At 42.1% G+C, this 21,667-nt stretch overlaps 2 protein-coding genes across 2 annotated transcripts in view; one reads left to right on the top strand and one right to left on the bottom strand.

Annotated features, from left to right (window-relative positions):
* The window catches only part of NFYB (nuclear transcription factor Y subunit beta), a 25,767-nt gene extending 25,537 nt beyond the window's left edge, over nt 1-230 (bottom strand). Inside the window, exon 1 of the mRNA XM_019651859.1 lies at nt 97-230. The gene's annotated coding sequence lies outside the window, so the exon portion shown is untranslated. The remainder of the gene's footprint in view (nt 1-96) is intronic.
* Nucleotides 1-674, top strand: part of LOC109387754 (basic proline-rich protein-like) — a 1,377-nt gene extending 703 nt beyond the window's left edge. The window contains exon 2 of the mRNA XM_019651858.1: nt 151-674. Within this exon, the coding sequence (XP_019507403.1) occupies nt 151-674 (524 nt within the window). The remainder of the gene's footprint in view (nt 1-150) is intronic.
* Nucleotides 675-21,667: the final 20,993 nt, after the last annotated feature.

Here is a 21,667-nt window from a genome sequence, read left to right as displayed (position 1 = left end):
TGGCGGCGGGGACGGCGCCGGCAGGAGACGGACATTTCATTCGAGCTAAAGTGGAGTCGGTTTAGGAGCGATCATTGGCCGAAGCGAGACACAAACCTCCAATGCAGCCCTGGTTGGCTCCCGTCTCCAATCGGCTGTTTGGTTGGACAGAAAATGGCTGCGAAGGAACCAGTCCCAGCGCGGAGCTCCGCTTCCAGCACTCGGCCTCCCCTCCCTCCGCCACGAGCCGCTTCCCTCGGCGCGGCACCCTCCCTCCGCGCCTCCCGCGCGCTCTCCCGCCCGCCGCGGCCCCGCCCCGGCCCCGCCCCTGCCGAGGCCCCGCCCGGGGCCCCGGAGCCCCGCGGCCGCCCCTGCGCGAGCCTGCAGAGCGGGCCGTGGGCCACGCGCGGCGGGTCTGGAGGGGCAGCGGCCTGTTTGCCGTGCCGGGGCTTCCAAGGGCCGGGATCCCGCGCGCTGCTAAGGTTCCTGCGGGCTTGCTTCCCACGGTCTTTCCCCAGGCCCCTGCGAAGCGTGATTTCTCAGGTCTTCCTCTTTTTAAAGCCCCCTCCGTCCCCCACGTGGAAGTGTCTCACCCGCCTGAGTGCAGCTTGCCCGCGCCTCGATTTTTTAAGAAGGGGAAACCAAGGGCAGAAGCCGCCAGCCAGGGCGACACCCGAGCTACTGGGTGGATTTGAACGGCAGTTAGCTCCTGGAACGCCTTCAGCACCTCGTGTTTTCCTTGTGCACCCTGTTAACTTTGCCAAAATACAACGCTCCCTCTGACTTGGTTACTGAGCTCGGGTGTTTGCGTTTTCGGATTTTATCTAAAGATACAGTACTCTGCCTCAGATTTAACAGGTTGGTCAGTCGAGCCAGCCTTCACCCCGAACTTAAAATGTTTTCTTTCCTGCCACCCCCATAGTCGTTGCAACCCGACATGTGGCATTTCCCAACCAGGTGACATTTAGGCTGCAGGAATCCATGGCCCGTTCTTGCCTCGGTGCAGCCAAGCTCCCTCACTGACTTTCCCCGGCTGCAGCCTGGGTGGGACTTCCCTGGGCTGAGACCATCACAGATGGGCGATGAGCCAGAAGCCACTCGCTGCAAAGGGCGGCAGGATTTCTGCACAGGGAGCCGGGAATCTCCTTCCCTTTACTTCCACTAAACAAGTGGCCTGGTGCCACGTTCATCTTTCCAGCTTTAATCATTTAAAAATATATAGACATGTTTTATTTATAGGGCTCCTATTGCTTCTCCGCATATTTTAAGTTTTCTGGAGCAATTAAGGAAGCAAAGACAAATGAAAAGTCTCCAAATTATTCCAACAGTAGTAGGGAGCAGTGCCACTGTGGAATCAGACCCCCTGATTGGAATGCCAGCTCTTCCTACCGGCTTGTGAGCCTGACCGAATTGCTTTACCTCTTCCTGATAGTTGCCTCACCTCCATAATGGAGGTACTACTAGTTACTGCTTAGGCTTGTTTGGAATTAACCTAAAGTCAACACACATAGAAAGCCCTAAATAAAAGTTGGCTCATTATCTTAAGATCTTTATAGGACATGAATTTTAATCTCCATCAAACTTTTAAAAACTTATTTACTAAAAAAAAAAAGGGGGGGGAGGGGGAGTCCAAAAAGCTAAGTATTTTCTCACCAAAACAATAAAAGCAACAACAAAAATTCCAGTGAGGCTTGTTCTACCTTCAGGAAATTGAAGGTGAAAACAACTAATGTAAATCTGTTTCCCTAAGGAACTAATAACGTTAAATAAAATGGAAAATTTTTTATTAGAAATGAAAAAAAAAAAGAGTAAAATTGGCCTGTGTTTCACTTCTCCCTTTCTCCATGATTACCTATAAAGTAGAGTTTTAGGAGTGAAATGATGTGCTCAAAGGCAGGAAATATAAAAAAACCAAAAACGCAGTAGCAGAATTGAGAGAAGTATGACTAATCCACAAACTGGATGGTGAACCAAAAGACGTAAAGTGACTGTTTACTCTGAGTTAATATGGTATTATTTCAGTACTGTTGATCTAACCTTCATGCTTAATTCAGATTCAACAAAATTCAGCTCCTACTGTTTACCAAGCACTGTGTGAGGAGCCCCAGGCTACAAAGGTGAATAAAGCACTCTCCTTACCCTTGGTAGCTAATTCTAGGTGACCGGGACCTAGTCCACAGCCTCTCTGTACTTGAATCCCAGGACAACCTGTCCTTTTATACCTGTATTCAGAAAGCCCCAATAAATATTAACCATTTTGTTCACATGGTGAGAGAGAGGTGGATCACACTTTAGTCTTGGGAAAGACATTATGGCTAATCTAGACCCTGCATTAAAGTCAGAGTTCAGAGGAGAGGGGTCTGTCTTTATTTCCAGTCCATACACCACAGCTGCCCCTTAGTTCATACCACCAATTACATGAGTCATAATTCAGCAAACAAACAGAAAAACAAAATCTCTGGCCCAATGAAGACGCCTCAGCTGGATTTTACAGTATTACTTTAATGAGGCCTCATAGGGTCCCATGATGACAGTGTCTATTATAGTGTTGTCCCTGTTTCCAACTTCCTGATTTGACTCTTGCCCCTTCTCAATCCATTCTATGCATTAAAGGCCTGAAAGGATCTGGGCTTTAGGTTGCCTCTCTCCCCACCCCCACCTCACCACCTTCTAGACTACTGGTGTTGGCGCTGCTACACACACACACACACACACACACACACACACACACACACACACACACCAAGCTCTTGCCTTAAGCTCTTAACTGTCTCCCTTTCATCTTTGAGGTCCCACCTCTTCAAAGAGGCTTTCTCTGACTCCTCAAGTAGTGACACCTCATTACTCTCTATAATGTCATCCAGTCATCTCATCCTATGTGAAGGTAAATATTATGTTCACTCCAATACACTAAGCTTACTTGGATTATCTTGTTTATTTGTTGACTATAAGTATATCCCAAATGGGAACACTTCTTATTACCCATACTACTACCACCATGGTTCAAGCCACATCACCTCCTACCTCCTAACTTGTGTCCCTGCTTCCACCCTGGCTTACACAGCAGCCGGAGTGATCCTTCTAAGCTGAACAAAGGAAAAGATTAATTGTTCTTTGGCCATAGTACAAGCAACCACCAGAATCTATTTAAATTAATTAATCAATGACAGCCTCCCAATCAGGGAGAGCCCCTGGCTTCAGAAATTAGCCACTCAGCAATAGCTACACCCCAGTAATCCTGCTTCCTTAGCTAAAAGTCAACTCAACTCTGAATGGTTCAGCTTCTAAAAGTACTACTCCCTGAACCTCATGCTTCCCAAAACACTATGTCAGACCACAGATTTCTTTGTTCAGAGATACCCTGCCTCACAATGCAGATGTCCTTTGTGTAGCAAGAAATATATTCAGTACTTTTTGTTTCTTTTTAGATGTGAATGGTGGCCTCTTCACAGGACAATGCCCTATGAGATCTATGATCTGTCCCTTCTCCCCCCCCCCCTCTAACTTTATCTCCTCCTATTTTCGCCTTTGCTCACTCCACTCCTTTTTGTCCTTATTCCTGGCAGGACCACTCCTGCATCAGAGCCTTTGCATTGGCTGTTCCATTGGCCAGTGGAACAGCATATTCCCCCCTCAGTGTCCACACAGTTCAACTCTCTCACCATCTTCCATTTCTTCATGAAGCCAACCCTGATCACTTATCTAAATTTGCAATTTCAGCTCACTCTCCCTTAACGACTTTATTTTATTTTTCAATAACACATCACCTTCTAACAAACTATAGACTTTCCTTTTTATTTTGTTCATGGTTTATTTATTGTCTGTCTTTTCCCACTAGAAGGTAAGCTCTTTAAGGACAAGAATTTTTGCTTGTTTTGTTCACTAGTGCATCCCAAACACAGAGCAGGGACTCAATAAATATTTGTTAAATGAATGGATTTTTAATATTTCACCTTATTAGAATATAAACTCCTTGAGTACAAAGACTTTGTTTTTACCACTGTATTCTCAGGGCCTGGGACAGTGCCTGGCACATAGTAGGAGCTTCACAGATATGTGTGGAATTAATGTATGAGCAGGAATTGAAAAAAAAACTATATTTTAATTGACAATATAAATGACCATGAAATTACTAAAGACTTATGTATCACCTTTCTCCAGAGAAACAGTTAATGAACATATTTAAAATTCCTCAAGCTATTATGTGTTAATTGAAATATTCAAAACATTCAGCATTATTTCCCCATGGATTAGATGAATTAATACACTAAAAAGCATGGAATCATATGCACTAAATGGATGAATAGTATGATATGTAAATGATACCCCAATAAAACTGTTAGCAAAAAATCCTACCCGTTGTTAATATCTTTATATGTGAAGAACATGCAAATTGGTAAGAACACTAAATCTTGAATAGAAAAATGAGCAAAGAACATACAATAGAAAATTCATAAAAGAAAAACAATATAAATGGCTAATAAACAAAAAAAGATTTAATCTCAAATGCAAATCAAAAGGAGAAACCTATCAAATAAGCAAAACATTTTACAATGATGAAGATGAAGATGTGTTGAGATGGACGTTCCCATACACTGATGATAGGAAACTTTCTAGAAAGCAATTAGTCAGCATGTGTTAGCAGCTTTTACAATGTCTTATCCTTCTAGTCAATAAATATATCATAAGGAGATCATTTGTAATGCAGGTAATAAGACAATTAGGTAATAAGGTATTCAGAAGAGCACTGTTAGTAGAAAAAATTGGGGGAAGAACTATGGTAGGCAGACTCTAAAATGTCCCCCAAATGATCCCCACCTCATGGTATTCATACCTTTATGTAATCCCCTTCTTTGGAGTGTGGGATGGACCTACTGACTTGCTTCTAATGAATAGAGTACAGCAGGTAAAATTAGATTACAAAGACACTGTGAGTGCTGTCTTGGTAACTTTTTGATGGATGGGTAGATAGATAGATAGATAGATAGATAGATAGATAGATAGATAGATAGAGGTATGTGTTTAGGTATGGATATAAATACCGAGAAAAAGAGAGGCAGAGAGAGAATGAAAACTGATGTCTCTAGCCAACAGCCACCAAGGAACCAAATTCTGCCAAAAGCCAAGTATGTTTGGAAGTGGGTCTTCCCTGGCAGTTGAAACTTGAGATGACTGCAGCCTACCTGGTATCTTGGTTGCAGCCTTGAGAAGCCCTGAGCCAAAGTCACTCCCAGATTCTTACACCACAGAAACTGTGAGATAATGTTTCTCATTTTAAGCCACTGAGTTTTTGGGTACTTTGTTACAGATAACTAATACAACCTAACTGTCTAACAATTTGAAAATGGTTAAAGTATGTCACGAGATAGAATATTATGCTGCTATTATATTTTTTAAAGAATTTTTAATAACATGGAAAGATGTTCAGAATACAGCATTGAGAATACAGCAAACTACAAAAAGATATATAATGCAACCCCAATTTTGTAAGTCTAAATTTATATGAATACTAACAGAGAAAACCTGCAAGTAAATATGTTGAAAGTCAGCAATTTTCTATGAAAAACAGAATAGGGGCTCAATGCATGCTTGTTGATTTCAGTTAGAAAATCATTCATTCAGTCCATTTTTATTGAATATCTACAACGTGTCAGCCAGCCCTGGGGAGAAAGTGGGGAAACAATATCAAATCCCTGCTCCAGTGAAACTTATTTCTTGCTGAGCGTTTCTGATGATTTCTGCTATGGTGGCGGTGCAAAAGATAGAGATGGAGAGTAGTGGCTAGTTGGGCAACACATTTTAGAAGTAGAACATTTCAATGCCGAAAAGGAATAGTGAATAAATAGGGTTGACTCTTGGGTTGTTGGCTTGGGTAACTTGAGTGGAGGTGGGATGGACGCTAGAGCTGGATTGTTTAGTATAAAATCCTGGTGCCATCAACTACCAGCTGAGTGACCTTGGGCTCACAGGCTACATAATCTCTGCATGTCCCAATATCTTTACCTGCAAAGTGATGCCTTTCCTCACCCATTTTGGAGATAACAACCTAACTTATAGGGTTGTTGGGAGGCACGAGTTAGGAGAAAGAGCTGAGAAGAGTGCCTGGCACATTCAACAATGGCCCAAAGTGTTAGCCATTATTGTTGTAGTTATAACTATTGAGAACAGGATGACTTAAAAAGAAATCAAAATTAAGAATGACTGTGAATACTGAGGACGTGTAATAGTTATTAATATTTTTTTTATTGCAGTGGAATCATGCCATCTTTAAAGTTATCTGGTTTATCCAGCTATGGGTGTAATTTACATGCAATGTGATCATTAACACCCATGATCATTGTGGATTAGAGGTGCCTGGGGAAGGAATAAAAGGGCAGTAAATTTTAATAGGGATTCTAGAGAATGGTTACTAGGGCGATATGATGAGGCAGGCTGAGACCTGGAGGGGAAGAAATAGCTCAGGGAGGTACCTGGAGAAGCGGAAATGGGTGGTCACAGACCTCTGTCCCATCTCTGGGACCGGGGCAGCTCCTGAGGACTTTTAGTGGCTCTAAACTGAAAAGAGTATGATGCCATGTCTCCTGTATGTAATTCAAAATAAAATGGATGTTTCACTGCAAAATACATAGATGGATGGAAGTCCCACAAAGTCCTGCTTTCTCCAAAATGGGCACTTTGATAGGTTTTTCAATTTCAAATTCTTTCCAAAAAAAAAAAAAAGAAATTCCCCTCATTTTCTGATAGCCCTGCTTTGCTACTCCCTGAACACATTCTTGGTTTATATAACAGGTAATTTCACCTGGGCGATTTTGGCCACTGACCACTCACACCTTTCCATTTGGCTAACACATCCTTCAGAATTTAGTTTAGATATCACCCACTCCAGGAAGCCTTTCCTGACCCGCCAAGTCCAAGCCTTAGAATTACATCCATCTTGTTCCCTAAAGCACAACCTCCTCTGGAATGTAGATTCTGTAGGAGCCAGGCTATGTCTGTCTTGTTTGTCACTGCACCCTGAACAGTGCCTGGCTCAAAGCTGAATTGAAAGTGTACCGAATGCATATATTATTGGAAGAGTGACCCGGACATTACCCGCTTCCAATAAGTGGCTAGACAGTTCTGTGGAGGTCACTATGACCTGTTTCTAGGACTCTTACACTGCCCCTCCCCCAAGAGTCAGAGACCCTCTACAACCATGCCGCTGACTGAGTCCAATGACAACCCAATCCAATCAGAGGCTATAAGCCCAGAGTGAATTTCCGTGACTGCAATTTCTGAGCCCAGAGTGATTTATGACCTCCCGCTAGAAGTTCCAGAGTTTTATGAAAAGTAAGAGTGCAGGATGCCTTGCCAAGTGCCCCTCCCAAGTTGGCATATCCCCCCCCACCTTAATTATCCATCTGCAATAGGGGTTTCCTGTCTGGAAAATCTCCTCCCACTTTTGTTTGCTTATAACCTAAAAGTCACCATTTCATTTACTGAATTGCTATGAAATTCTTGAGACTTTCTAGCTGAAATGTTACAAACTCCTATCCAGCCAGTGTGGTCTTTGGAGGCAGTACCCACCTGTTTATTTCACCTAGACAAGATTTGGAGTGGGGAGGGAGGTAGTAAAGTCCTTTGAAGTTGATGGCTTCTTTACTTTGCCCCAGACCTCACCATCACCTGGTTCCTACCAAGCTATCTCTCACATTTACGGGACCTGCCTGACCTCCGAAGACAGATCGGAGATTTGTCCTGGTGTTGGTTCGACCTCCAATCCATCTCCCGTAAGAATCCTTACCCAGAATTGTAAACTGGACACCAAGGAGAGCAACTGTCAGTCTCTCTCTGATGACAAAGCTGGGAGGAACCTGCCTGGGGGCTGTTGCCTGCCTGGCCACCACTCCTGGGAGAAAGCCAACACACAAGAGAAGTAGAGAGGAGAAACAGGACAGTCTCTATAGCGTTCTAGTCTCTGGTTCTCCATTTTGTCTAAATTAGAATAAGCTGGGTTTTGGCTTTGAAGTGAAGTCCTGTGTCTAGTACAGTCCCAGACATAATAACCACAAAGGGGAAGTTAATTTTGTTCATTGTGCTACAGCTTGTCATCACCTTTCATCTGAGTTAATATATATCCCCAGCTCTCCACCATCCCAGGTGATTTGCAGTGCAAAAGAAATAATTACAAAGCTTATAATTAGGGAGACAGGCTAGTATGCAAGAGAGGGCCAAGGAAATACAGAGTGTGAGAGACACAGAGGAGCTCACAGAGCGAGACACAGTGAGCTGGACTTCCATTCTTTAAATTTTCAGCTGAAAAAAAAATTTGATGGCATTAGAATTGAACATTTAGAGGTCTAGCCTGATCACTTGGAAAACTGTTAGGTGGAACCTCTATGCCTTACACTGAATTGATTCTAGATGTCCTATTCGGGGCCCTCTCCTCTATTCGTGCCCCGACTGCCCCCACCAACAGGGCAGGAGTCAGGTGGCCATGTTTGTCCTGTAGCTCACTCTAAGGATTTTAGCACTGTAATCACGTCAGGCATGTAGAAAAAAATTGTTATGTCAGTACGATTAATAGGACAGACATCGCTTGTGAATACAGCGTGCCACTGTCTGCCCAGCATGCCTCTCCACCCTTCTTCAGGGGGCATCACTCTCCTTTTTTGGGGGCAATTGCTCTTCCCTCACTCCAACCACATGGTCCTAGTGGGTGCAGCCAATCGTATTATGCGGGTAGTTGATACAAGCTAAGCAGATCATAGTATCTCACCTCCATAGCCACAATAATTAGTTTGAGGAATGGGCATGTGACCCAAATCAGAACAGACAGGACGCTTTCATGAGATTTAAAAAAATCTAGGGGGAAAATTCTACGGGAAGAAAAAGCAAAGAACTTCCCTTTCCTCTTGGGTGATAAAGCCATGATGTAACCGAGAGTTCTCAATTGGCATCTCCCTTGAAGTATAGAAAATACTAGTCCACATAGGAAAAGAAATGCAGAAAAGAAAGAGAGAGAGAGAGAGAGAGAGAGAGAGAGAGAGAGAGAGAGAGAGAGAGAGAGAGAGAATTGAGTTCAGTCTCTGAAATTCCTGAATGTTCCTAGTTCCCCTTTTCTGAGGCTGAATGGTTATGTTTCAATTCTGAGAACCACTCTGAGAACCAATAAATCACCCCACCTTTCTTTTTTATCCCTTACCTTAGTTTGAATTCAGTTTCTATTACTTGTAATCCATCAGTCCCAATCAACATATAAATTGTCTGGGATCTATTTTGAATTTTCCTGAGGAGCATTTAGAGAACCCAAATGAAAAACCTGTAGATTGTGAACAAACTTTAAGAACTAACAGTCTTCAGGAAGGCAATAGAAAAGAGCAAGAGAGAAGAAAGTTGGAACATATTTTGTTCCCCCTTGTAATAATATCAGCCATTGTTACCTATGGGGTGAGTATTACCATTTTACAGGTGAGAAAACTGGCTCGGCAAGGCCGAACAACTAGTAAGTGACTGGTTTTAAACTCAGGTCTGTAGGATTTCAAAACCTAGTCTTCATTTCAGCAGACTAGGGTATGTTCCTGGCATGAAAAGGAAACCTTTCTTTTACCTAAAATATTTTTAGGAAAATATTTGAAATCAAGATGGAGCTGGAAATTCCTGCCCCATATCTCTTATTAGTGGTAGGTCGTGCATTCTTTCTTAGACATCTTTAGGAATTAAAACAGAATCTCTTGACTCATTCATTCCTGGGACTCTGCAAGAGGTCCAGATTGTTTATCTGTCAGAAGCTAGAACTGGGGAAAGGCCCATTCGTGTAGATACCTCAAAAACCTGAGCCGGCCGAGTGGCGCGTTGGTTAAGAACTGGCTTGGGACGCCAGAGGGCCCCGGTTCGGATCCCACATATGAGGGCCAGTGACACTGCCCTCCACAGCTAAGATGGTGAACAACAGCTCAACCTGGAGCTGGGCTGCCATCGCGACAGCGTAGGCTGCAGCCCCTGTGGCAGTGGGTTGCCATGGGCTACCGTGTGTGGCCAGCAGCCAGTGTGAGCAGCCAGCAGCCAGCGTAAGCGGCCGTCCAGAAAGCCGGCGACTGATCTGCCTCGCCCGGGAAGAGTGCAATGATGGTGCCAACTTGGGCCAGTGAAGCAACGTCCTCCACAACTAGACTGAAGAACAAAGAGCAACTTGTCTGTTCCCTTTCCCCAATTCCCCAGCACTGTTCCCATCCCCCAGTTCCCCAATAAAAATCTTAAAAAAAAAATCTATCCGAAGGCAAAATGATGAAAAAATTCTTTAGTGTCTAGGGCCGGGGTTGTTCAACTATGGCCTGCAGGCCCACTGCCTGTTTTTATAAATAAAGTTAATTCTTTACTGGAACACACCTACACAACTCATTTATGTATCATCTGTGGCTGCTTTCCCGCTACAATGGCAGTGGAGTCACTGTGACACAAAACTTAAAATATTTACTATCTGTCCCTTTAAGAACTTTGCAGACCTCTCACCTAGGGCAATGCTTGAAACATGAAGAAGCTGGGAGCCAGCACAACAGTTTTTCAGCCACTTCTGCTCCGAGCTAAACTGGCTCTAGGATCTGCCCACCAGGGAATATCCTGGTTGCTCAGTGACCAACCTCATCATAGCTATTAAATCATCAGTACATCTTGTTCCCCACCCCAACCTTCCCTGCTCCTGCCCTGCTACTCACCTTAGTTTTTCTTTTGTTTGATTTACCATGTCTGTAGCCCGCGGCATAAATCTTAGCTCTGCCTCCTACTCCCTGAATCACATATTCGTTTGCCTTGGCCCAGCTCTGTTTCCACAACTTTCCTCAAACTGTGAACTCAAGCTCTCCCCTTGAGTTTGGCCAAGGGAGGAGGAGGTACCACCAGGAGATCAATGGAGGGAAGAGAGTGGGGTTGGGGTCTTTAGACCCTGGTTCCTTTCCTGCTGGAATCTGTGGATTTGCTGCCTTCCTCTACAAAGGCCCCAGTCCTGCAGATTCTAAGACTATCCCTCCCCTGCTCCTGCAGACCTAGGAGTGCTAATGGTTTCCTGGTTGCTAAGCCTGGGGGGAACTACACTGTTTCCTATTGGTTTTCCTAAACTCTGTTCAAATCTTTGGCCACCTGTATATCTTCTTGGGAGAAACATCCATTCAGACACTTTGCCCATTTTGAAATTGGGTTATTTATTTATTTTTTACCACTGAGTTGTAAGAGTTCTTTATGTACTCAGGGTTTAAGTCTCTTATCAGATATATGATTTGCCAGTGTTCTCTCCCATGGTATTGGTTATCTTTTCACATTCTTGATGGAGTCCTTTGAAGCACAAAACTTTTTCATTTTAATAAAATACAGTTATCTATTTTTTTCTTTTCTCTAGTGATTTTGGTGTTGTATCTAAGAAGGCTTCGCTTAACCCAAGATTCCAAAAATTTACGCCTGTATTTTCCTCTAAGAATAGATTTTACATTTTGGTCTGTGACCAATTTTGAGTTCATTTTTGTGCATGGTGTAAGGAAGGGGTCCAGCTTCATTTTTTTTGCAGTTGTTACAGCACCGTTTGTTGAAAAGAGTACTATTTCCCCATTGAAATTTCTTGGCATCCTTGCTGAAAATCAATTGACCATAACTATGAGGGTTTATCTCTGGACTCTCAATTCTGTTCCATTGATCTGTATGTCTTTATTTATGCCAGTACCACACTGACTTAGTAGTACATTTTTAATGTATTTTGCAAAGGTATCAATTCACAATGGATTGAGAACAAAAAACTCCGTTGTGTGTTTTTTTTCTAACACCAACAAACAATCTCCCACACCAATTGGGTGCCCTATAATTCAACTCAATTTTAACACTGTCAATGTGGAGACAGTGACAGGTCTCACAAGTTAAGAGCTCAGTCTTACAAGACTGCCCCCTTCCCTAGACAATCCAAGTCTAGGTTGTCACCTGTGCTTCCGACAAGGGCTGTAAATCAGAGGTTTCCACTACCCACTCCTTGAGTTCGATTCATTTGCTAAAGTGGCTCACGGAACTCAGAAAAACATTTACTTACAGTTACCAGTTTATTAAAAAGGATATTATAAAGGAAACATGAACAGTCAGATGGAAGAGATGCAATGCGCAAGGTGTTGGGAAGAGGATCGGAGCTTCTATGCCTTCTCTGGGTGCACTGCTCTCCCCAAATCTCCAAGTGCTGGCCCAACTGGAAGCTCTCTGAACCACCTCTTCTTGGGTTTTCTGGAGGCTTCAGCACATAGGTGTAAGTGATTGAATCATTGGCCATTGGTGATTGAACTCAATCTCCAGCCCTTCTCCCCTCTCTGGAGGGTGTGGGGGATGGGGACTGAGCATTCCAACTGTTTGGTTCCCCTAGCAACCAGGGGCTTTCCTTAGGAGCTTTCCAAAAGTCACTGAATTGACATAAACTCAGGTGTGGTTGAAAGGGGTTTGTTACAATTATCAAGACACCTTTATCCTCTTATTATTTAGGAAATTCTAAGGGTTTTAAGAAGACCAGTTTCTTATTATAACTCACAATATTCATAAAAACCAACTTGAGAGACTCTAGCCAAGTGAATTCTCCCTGCCTCCTCCCTCTGATCTAGACATCAATGTGAATAACCTGGAGTAGCATGAAGCAGTGGCATGCATATTCTACCATACAGCCTTAAGTTGTATTGTAATTGCCTGTTTAGCTCTCTACCTGCTTATCTGGGCCATAAATTCTTGGATGGCTAGGGCGTCTTTTGTTAACCCTAGCATCTAAACCATAATAAACACTCCATAAATGTTAGTTAAATGAAATATAAATAAAACGTTTTCTTTTGTTTTTCTTCTTGGGCAGAATTAAAGACAGCCCTCAAATTTAGATTTGAGGATTGTGAATAGTTTGGTTTATATACATTGAGATGTTCTGGTATGGTGTTTCTTAAGTGTCTGTAGAAATGTTACGTTACAAAAAAAAAAAAGAAGAAAAGGAAAGAAAGAAAGAGGTAAGGAGGATCCTGTGCCCAAATGAGCTTGGAAATTCTGAGTTCAAATTTAAGTTAAAAATTTTTTTTTAATTGCGGGACTTCTTGGAGCCTGTATTATATAATGTGCATTATGAGTCTCATGACGTGGATAATTTGGTTGCAGTGTTTCCCCTTTTTGGAAAAACATTTCTCTAGGACTACTGTTCTGTGGGCCACACTTTAAGATAAGCTCATCTTGTCTCTAGATTTGAATATAAGAGATGATGAAGCCATCCTTTGCATTTGGTGCAGTTCAACAAACATTAACTGAGTGCCTATTATGTGCCAGGCACGAGGATTACAAATATGAATAAAACAGGCACTGTTTCCTGCCTTCAAAAAGTGATCCAGTAAGGGAGGCGGCATGTAATTCTTACAATGTCAGTGTGATGGTTACCAGAGAACGGGCTCTTCTCGGCTCGATGTCCAGGTTCTTGATGTCTAAGGCAAAGAATTGAATGAGACACAGAGGTAAAGTGGTGAAAGAGCAGTTTATTTGAAGAGATAGTACACTTCAAAGAAATAGAAGCAGGCCTGAGCAGTAGAGAATGGCTCAAGGGCCCCGACCAACGAGGCCTTGGTCATTTTTATCCTTTTTGTCTAGAATGGGCTGTTCCTTTCCAGGTATGGGACCACTTGATTGACACCTGTGATTGACCAGAGTCTATTACCTCATTTTTTAGACTGTGCATGTGTGGGTGACTGGTCTAATCTAGTTAGGTATTTTGTGCCCATTTATTTCCCTGCAGGGGTAGATAATTACAATGAAAAGGGGAAGTTTTGGGTGGAGAGGGGAGGTTTTTTGGGTGGTTGCATTCTGTGGGTTGTGTTGGACATGAAGGAATGCAGAGACCCAATGCCTGCCTCTAGCTGCCTGCCTTGTTTTTCCCTTGAGAGATGTGATCCCCATAAAATCTCTGTGGGAAGTTGAGGGACAGGAGATCTCTTCTTCTGTATCTATTGGGTTGTCGGAAAAGTTATGACGTATTTTGTCTATGGTTTTCAAAGGTCATTTATTTATATAAAGAACACAGATCAATCAATGATATATTGCCCATTTTGTTTGATAACCTTTTGCCATCTTTCAGTGAGCTTCATAATTCCTCATTCATAGAAGGACCTGTCTTTATTTGTGAAAAACTGAACAAGGTACTGATTTACAGCCTCATCTGAATTGAACGTGATACCACACAAGGAGTTTTGAAGACAGTGAAACAAGTGGAAGTCTGATGGCACAAGGTCAGGCGAGTATGGTGGGTGTGGCAACACATCCCATCCAAGCTCCAATCATTTTTGATGGGTGATCAAATTTGTGTGTGGTCTCGCGTTGTCGCGATAGAACACAACTCCTTCACAATTAAAAAGCTCTGGATGTTTCTGGATGATGGATTCGTTCAAACTGTCCAACTGCCAATAGTACACATTCAATTGATTGTTTGGTTCCTTGGTAGGAGCTCGAAAAACACGACCCCTTTAAAATCCCATCACACTGAGAACATAACCTTTCTCTGATGATAACCAACATCTGCTTTTGATGTTGTTTGAGGCAAATAGTCACATCGGGACCAAGACCATTTGTGACCACATTGTTGTGAACAATCCACTTCTCTCACCAGTTATCAGTCACTTCAAAAAAGGATCATTTTCCTCACGTTTAATGAGCATATTGCTGATGTTTATATGCGCCGTCAAATGAACTTCTTTGAATTCATACGGAACCCAAATATCGAGCTTGCTTATGTATCCCAGCTTCTTCAGGTGGTTGTGAATGCTTGAATGATGGATGTTCAATGTTTCTTCAATCTCTCGTCATGTAATGTGGGTTTGACTCGATCAATGCCTTATTTTGTCGTCATCAACCTCGGTGGGCCTCCCTGACCGAGGAGCGTCGTTGAGATCAAAATCACCAGCACTGAATTTTGTGAACCATCGTTGGCAGTGATGTTCTTGTAGAGCATTGTCACCATAAACTTTATGCAACTTTTCACAAGCTTGACACGCGTTCTTCCCTTTATGGAAGTAAAACAGTAAAATGTGGCAAAAAATGCAGTTTAGTCTTCCATCTTCAACTTGTTGTAAAATCCACAAAACTCAACCAAATCGTCCAATTTTTTTTTTTTTTAGAATGAAGCTAAAACTGTCAGCTGTCAAAAAGACATAGCAATAACATAGATGTGAATGGCTCTAGTACTTCCAAAAATGAACTAGTGCCATCTGTCACAAACATGCGTCATGGCTTTTCCGACAACCCAATACTTCCTATTGGGCAGGGGCATAGAGCTGTCCATGCCTATTTGGGGGAATTCACAGAACTCTCACCCTAGCTGATCTTAGATGAGAGGAAGGGGTCTCGAGATCCGCCTGGAAGACAGTGTTGGCTTCTTTGGTTGCAACTGGCAATCTTGCTGGGGTATCATCTCTCTCCCCAAGACCCCTAAATGAGGAAAAAATCGATTTTAATTAATAAATCCGTTAGCTCTTATGAAGCCTGTGGCCATTCAACCCATCACTCAGGTGGCGTCAATTGTCCAGGAGTTGGGCCCAGAATGGGTTTAGAAAGAACATTAGGCTTACTGGCTGGGGAAATGTTAAAACCTATTTAGTCTCTGGGATGGAATTACCCAAGAGTTAGGTCCGGAATGGCTTGAGGGGTGTTGGGAAATCACAAGCTTTTAAGTCGTTATCTGAAGCAAGGGTAGAAGATTTCTATGATTCAGATTAAAAACAATCTATTGTCTAGGATTAAGAAATTGATTTATAAAACATTCAAGAAGCAGGAGGATAGGAGATTTCTATGATTCAGGCTAGGAGCAATCTTTAGTCTAGGATTCAGAAACTGATTAGAAGAGTAATCGAAGCCAGAGGCTAAGGAACTAGGAAACTAGGGAGAGGGAGACTTCAAATTTCTATAGGAAAGAAAACTTACAAGTTTTTCAGTGGGGGCAGGTGGCTACTCGCTTGGCCCATAACAGTATGTGCAGTGAACAAATTGTGTTTAGGGGAGACATGGAATATAGAGGATGATGCAGTTAATTCTTTCCAAGTTGGGGTGTGGTGTTAGGAAAAGCTTCAGAGAGGATGGGGACAATGAAACAGGTTCTGAAAATTAAAGAAGCTGTCCCTCATTGGGTAGACAAAGTGGGAAAGTTGTGTTCACCTGTTTGCCAGGACATTACTCAGCTGGGCTAGCGAGGTGATTGCTCCCTCACTCTCTTAGACCCCTCCCCCCCACCCCCCAGGGCACAGGTGGTGCACTTCACAATGCCAGGGAGCGCCATTTATGTAGACTGTAAAAAATGGCATCCCCAGTAGCTGTGCAACATGGTGGCTCACGCTTCACACACCTGTCGTAACTTGTTCTCCATTTTAACTCAACCCCCACCACTCCACACCACCACCATACTCGAAAACCCCTTGCCCAGCACACTCTGGACTATTTTACATCACATCAACCGTAGGAAATTTTATTTGTTTACCAACCCTTGTTTAAATGGAATGTTGCAAATAGCAACTTCAATCTTCACAAACTTAAATACAGTATGGCTCCATCTTTCTCTTGTTTACTTTCTCAGTGATAGCAGTCTGTGTTTCTGGCTCAGAATTTTATGTGCCTTGGGCCAATTTCCTAAACCACTTAAGATCGAACAGGCCAACTCTTGAATTCCAGAGACCATCCGTGGAGATAGGGGCCATGCTGGGACCAATGGAGGCATTTCAACAAGTGGCGCTTTATTTTCTTAGGAAGGATGGAACCAATGCTCACAAGCCTTACTTAGCCTTTGGAGTTAGTTTTCTATATGCTCTCATGTGAAACCACAAAACCAAATTCCTTCAGGCTTGTTGCCAATAACAATTTGTAAACACATGTTTTGGAGGAAACATTGATTTGGAAGTTCAAAGTTCTTCTGCCCTTTTGATCTTTGAGTCAGTCTATGCTTATCTTTTTATTTCTTGGTCCATTGCAGAACTCTCATTAAAGCATGCTTATCCTGTGTTCGGAGTTATTTTTAAGGAGGGTTAGTGCTAGTAGCTCTCCCCAGCAGGTGAGGGCTCAGGGCAAATTATACGCTGTCCCTTCCTCCCAGCTCAAAACGTTTAGGGCAGATTAAGTGATACTAAAATTAATGCCAAGAACAGGCTCCGAGAAGAGAATTAGACGCACAGCGAGATGACCAAAAAGCATGAGCTAGCCCAGGCTCCTGTAACCCACTTTCCTCCAGTATTGGACGAATTCATGGGCTGACTGTGTGCAGGTCTTTTGTTTTCTTTTGTCCACTTGTGAAGCTATTGCCACACCCACGTGGTCACTACACAGAAGCTAGATCCAAGAATACCATTGCATACAATCATTCAAAGTCTTCAGGCATACACTGAACTGATTAAGTATTAATATCAATTGAGAAGAAAATTTGAGGCGACAGGTGCCCTCCCCATCTCATAACATTCCTCTGTGGTCCAGAGATCCTGTGAATTCTGACCAAACACATTCTGTAGGGGCAAACCAATATGAGCTGGTCAAAATAGAATGAAGAATCAAAATGGACTGGGGTCCACTCAAGAAGATGAGTTGTGGCTGCACTAACGGAGACAGATAGAAAACATTTGGAGGGATATTAAAAGTTGATAAAACCTGGAGATCTAAAGGATGAGAGAATCAGGCTTAAGCAACAACTGAGAACTCATCAGTTTTCTGCCCTAGGTCTCAGGCTGTTTTATACACAGGGCAAGAGAGGCCCTGGACAGAGGGCCTGTGAAATATTTGGGGCCTATGAAAATATTTTGGACCTTGCGAAAAAGTATTGTTCTAAAATGCAAAGAGAAAAATCTCAAAATGTAAGTTAATAAATGTTAAGTAAATGTTAAGTATGAAGCATCACATTATGTCAACGCCATTAATTGTTCAATCTAGTATTCATAAAAATTTCCTCATATTGGAAAATAATTTGTAGATTTACATACTGGTCAAGAGCATGGACTGTGAAGCCAAATTGCCGGTGTTCAAATTCTGTTTCCTCCATTTACTGTGTGACTTCTAGCAAGTGATTCAACCTCTCTGAGCTTTGGTTTCCTTATCCTCTGTAATCCCATATATAAAATGGGGATAATTATACTTCTAACCTCATAGATTAAATGAAAAGGTAAATGAGTAGAACACTTACAATTGTGGTTTGGCACATTCTGAGAACTAGATGTATACTAATTGCTGTTATTATCACTACTTTTTCATTTGGAAAAAATTCCAAATTTTGAACTGATTTCTAAAAAAACATAGCCATATTTAATGAGTTACTCATACTTTAATTTCAAAAGCACAAGTATAAAAACTCTTTCCAAAGACTTTCTTAAAATATTTTATTAATAAAATATTTACGCTAATACAAATGTAAAGAAAATCATATAATGAACCCCATGTGTCCTTCACTCAGCTTTAACAATTATCAACTCACAGCTACTCCTGTTTCATCTATACCTTTACCCATTCCCCTGCTCCCCAACCCAGGATTATTTTGGAAAAAAAAGAAAAAGACCCAGACATCCTTTTATTTCATTTTTAAATGTTTAATTTATTTCTAAAAATTGACTCTTTCAAAAAACATAAACACACAACAAAAAATTTAATATTTAATTCAAATATCTAACTAATGTTCACATTTTTGTGCTTATTTATATAATTGATTTTTTTTTTTTTACAGTTTGTTCAAATCAGGATCCAAATAAAGTCCACTCATTGTAAATGAATCTCTCCCAAATGCCTTTTAACCTATAGGTTTTCCCCTCCATTTCTCTTTTGACTTACAATTTTCTTTTTGACCAAACCAGGTTGTTTGTCCTGTAGAGTTGAGAGTAGTCTGGATTTTGCTACTTTGTCACAGTGTCCGTTTTTGTTTTTTTTTCCAGCTGAGCCATCCTGCCACCTGTTGGCAGCTCAGCTGCAGCTCAGCTTGAGCCGGGACTTGAACCGCTGTTGCTCAGAGCTCAAACCCTTGAGCAAGCTCTTAACCAACTGAGCCACTCAGCCGGCCCTCACAGTGCCCTTTTAACGCATCCTTTAACACATTCTTCTTTCCTCAGTATTTCCTATAAGTTAACAGATCTAGTTATTTGATTAGATTCAGATGCAGTTTTTAAATTTATCTTTAATTATAGTTAACATACAATATTATATTAGTTTCAGGTGTACAACACAGCGATTCAACATTTACATACCTTACAAAATGATCACCACAATAAGTCTAGTAACCACATCGCCCTACATAGTTACAAGATATTATTCCCCATGCTATCCATTAATTACATCCTTGGGACTTATTTTATAACTGGAAGTTTGTACTTCTTAACCCCCTTCCCCTTTTCGACCCATCCCCCAGCTTCTCCCCTCTAATCGACTAGATTAGATTCAGATGCAGTTTTTTTGTTTGTTTGTTTGGGTTTTTTTTTGGAAGCCTCCTTCAGACATACCTCATTCAGGGGATAGGCAATGTCTGGTTGGCTTTTCTTTTTGAGATATCTGCAACTATTGATGATTGTTGCCTAGATCATCATTAATTCATTAAAAGTTGAAAAATTGTCATATTCTAATTTTATCATTCTTTCTTTTAATAGTTGAAACCCTACCAAAAAAAAAAAAAAGGTACCCTCATCAATTATTTGGTTACCCTGAAGTATAGTTTGTATAGAAAAGGCAAGATAAATGCTTATTTCCGTTTATTTACTAGTTTTCCAAATAATGAGTTGGTTCTCTAGTATCCTTCAATGGTGCCCCAGGGGTGTTGTTATTTTGGTCTTAGTTCTTCACAACCTGATTATCCTGACAATTGGATACACAGTTAACTTCTTTTTCTTTATTTTGCTTTCAGTATTCGATATTGCTTTTTAGTCTTTTAATTTTATTTTTTTATAATTATATGAAATAATACATGATTCCTTAAATCTAAAAAACAAGGTATAATAAAAAAAGTCTAGCTTTTATTTCCCTTCTTTCCAATCAGTTTCTTCCCTTCCCCTACAGATAGCTGTTCTTAATGTTATATTCTTCCACTGTGATTTACTCTGCCAAATATATATATATATTTTTTTTCATATCTCCTTTTTATATAAACTTTGGAATATACGCTTTTTTTCCATCTTGATCAAAAAACATTTACAGAGAAGAAAAAACAACAACACAAAATACACTTAATGTGTGGTGTGGTTGGGAGCTATTTTAATGTTTGCTATAATAGGGAGGCAGGCCTACGACAACTCAGAAAAAAACAAGCTGGCTGCTTTCATCTTCCCACCCAGACAAAATCCATCCCTAAGCCGGGCTAGTTTGAGGTCTATAGAGCACTGAAATCAGCTGGCTGAACGTGGGAAGCATCCTGGAATGGCGAGGAAATGCAGTTCCTGCCAGAAGCAGTTCCTGTGAGGGAGCATCGGGCGCAAGTTAAATCTTTAACATCAGACCTTTGCGATGGGCTTTATTTAGCCTTTGAGGATCCTCCGTCTCTCAGAAGGTAGATGGAGCATCTCGCTGGGTGAACCACGAACACTGCCCGGCTGTTGTGTTTTGGTTTTTGTTTACAGACTCAAAACAATGAGTAAGAAGGGAGGTAGACTGCCAGGGCCAGAGGTCAGCGTTCCAGATCGCGAGCGGGTGGGCGGGCAGTGGGTGGAGCCTGGAGGTGGGTGGGATTGTGGCCTGGGGGCGGGGCCTGGAGGGAAGGAGGCGGGGCCGGACGCCTGGGAGGAGAAGGACAGCAGGCGTGCCAGGCTGGGGTCGGGTTAAATGGTTCGCCAAGCAGTTCTCACTGAGCTCACGGAGCCCAGCCAGCGCAGCCTAGCCTGCTCCTGCCGGATGATTCTTACCGCTAAGCCAACTCACTTCCCCACTCCCTTGCAGTCCCCAGAACCTGGAACACCAGAAGGCAGAGGAGGCCAGAGGCACGTGGAGGAGCAAGTAGCTAGAATAATTTGGAATACTCTTCCCCTTTTGAAAGCACACACAGTCAGTCTCAGGCTGCTCCTTCTACCAAACGTGCGCCCTCTCTTGCTCCTAAGTCTGATTTATTTGCTCAGACTGTCTTTGGTGTATATTTCCCCTGTAGTAAAAGTGGCCCCATTTCAGGGATGGAAAGAACATAGTAATTTCACTTCTAGGGAAGGTTCCACCAGTGGTCTCCTCATTGTCTTTCTTGAGGCAGAAGGGCACAATATAAATGATCGTGGTGGGGCACGTCAATTAGGGCACATCCCTATATAGAATTCTATGCTGCCGTGAAATAGACTTAGGTAGATCTATATGTACTGCTTAGGAAAGACGTACATAATACATTGATGACTACAGAATGAATCAAGTTGCAAAATGATTTGTATGTCTGTAATTGTATTGGAAAAGTTCATAGTAATATGTTGTCAGAAGTTTCTTCTGGGAAGTGGGACTGGACAGTAATAATTGTATCACTGACAATGCTTTCTGTTGCAATGAAAGAAAACCCCAACTCAGTGATTCAGACAATAAGGATACTTATTATCCTATACAACAAGAAGTCCTTGGGGAGAGGGACCCTAGGGTTGATTAACTCAGCAGCTCAAGACAGCATTGGTGACCCAGGTTCTTTCCATCTTTCTGCTTTGCCATTCTCTGTGAGTGGGCTTTGTTGTCAGGCAGCTCCTCTCAAGGGGGAGAGGTGTAGTAGTTT

Source organism: Hipposideros armiger, unplaced genomic scaffold, assembly GCF_001890085.2.
Source record: "Hipposideros armiger isolate ML-2016 unplaced genomic scaffold, ASM189008v1 scaffold_168, whole genome shotgun sequence".
Classification (NCBI taxonomy): domain Eukaryota; kingdom Metazoa; phylum Chordata; class Mammalia; order Chiroptera; family Hipposideridae; genus Hipposideros; species Hipposideros armiger.
Note: the sequence above shows the minus strand (reverse complement) of the source record. Positions and strands in the feature narration are given on the sequence as shown.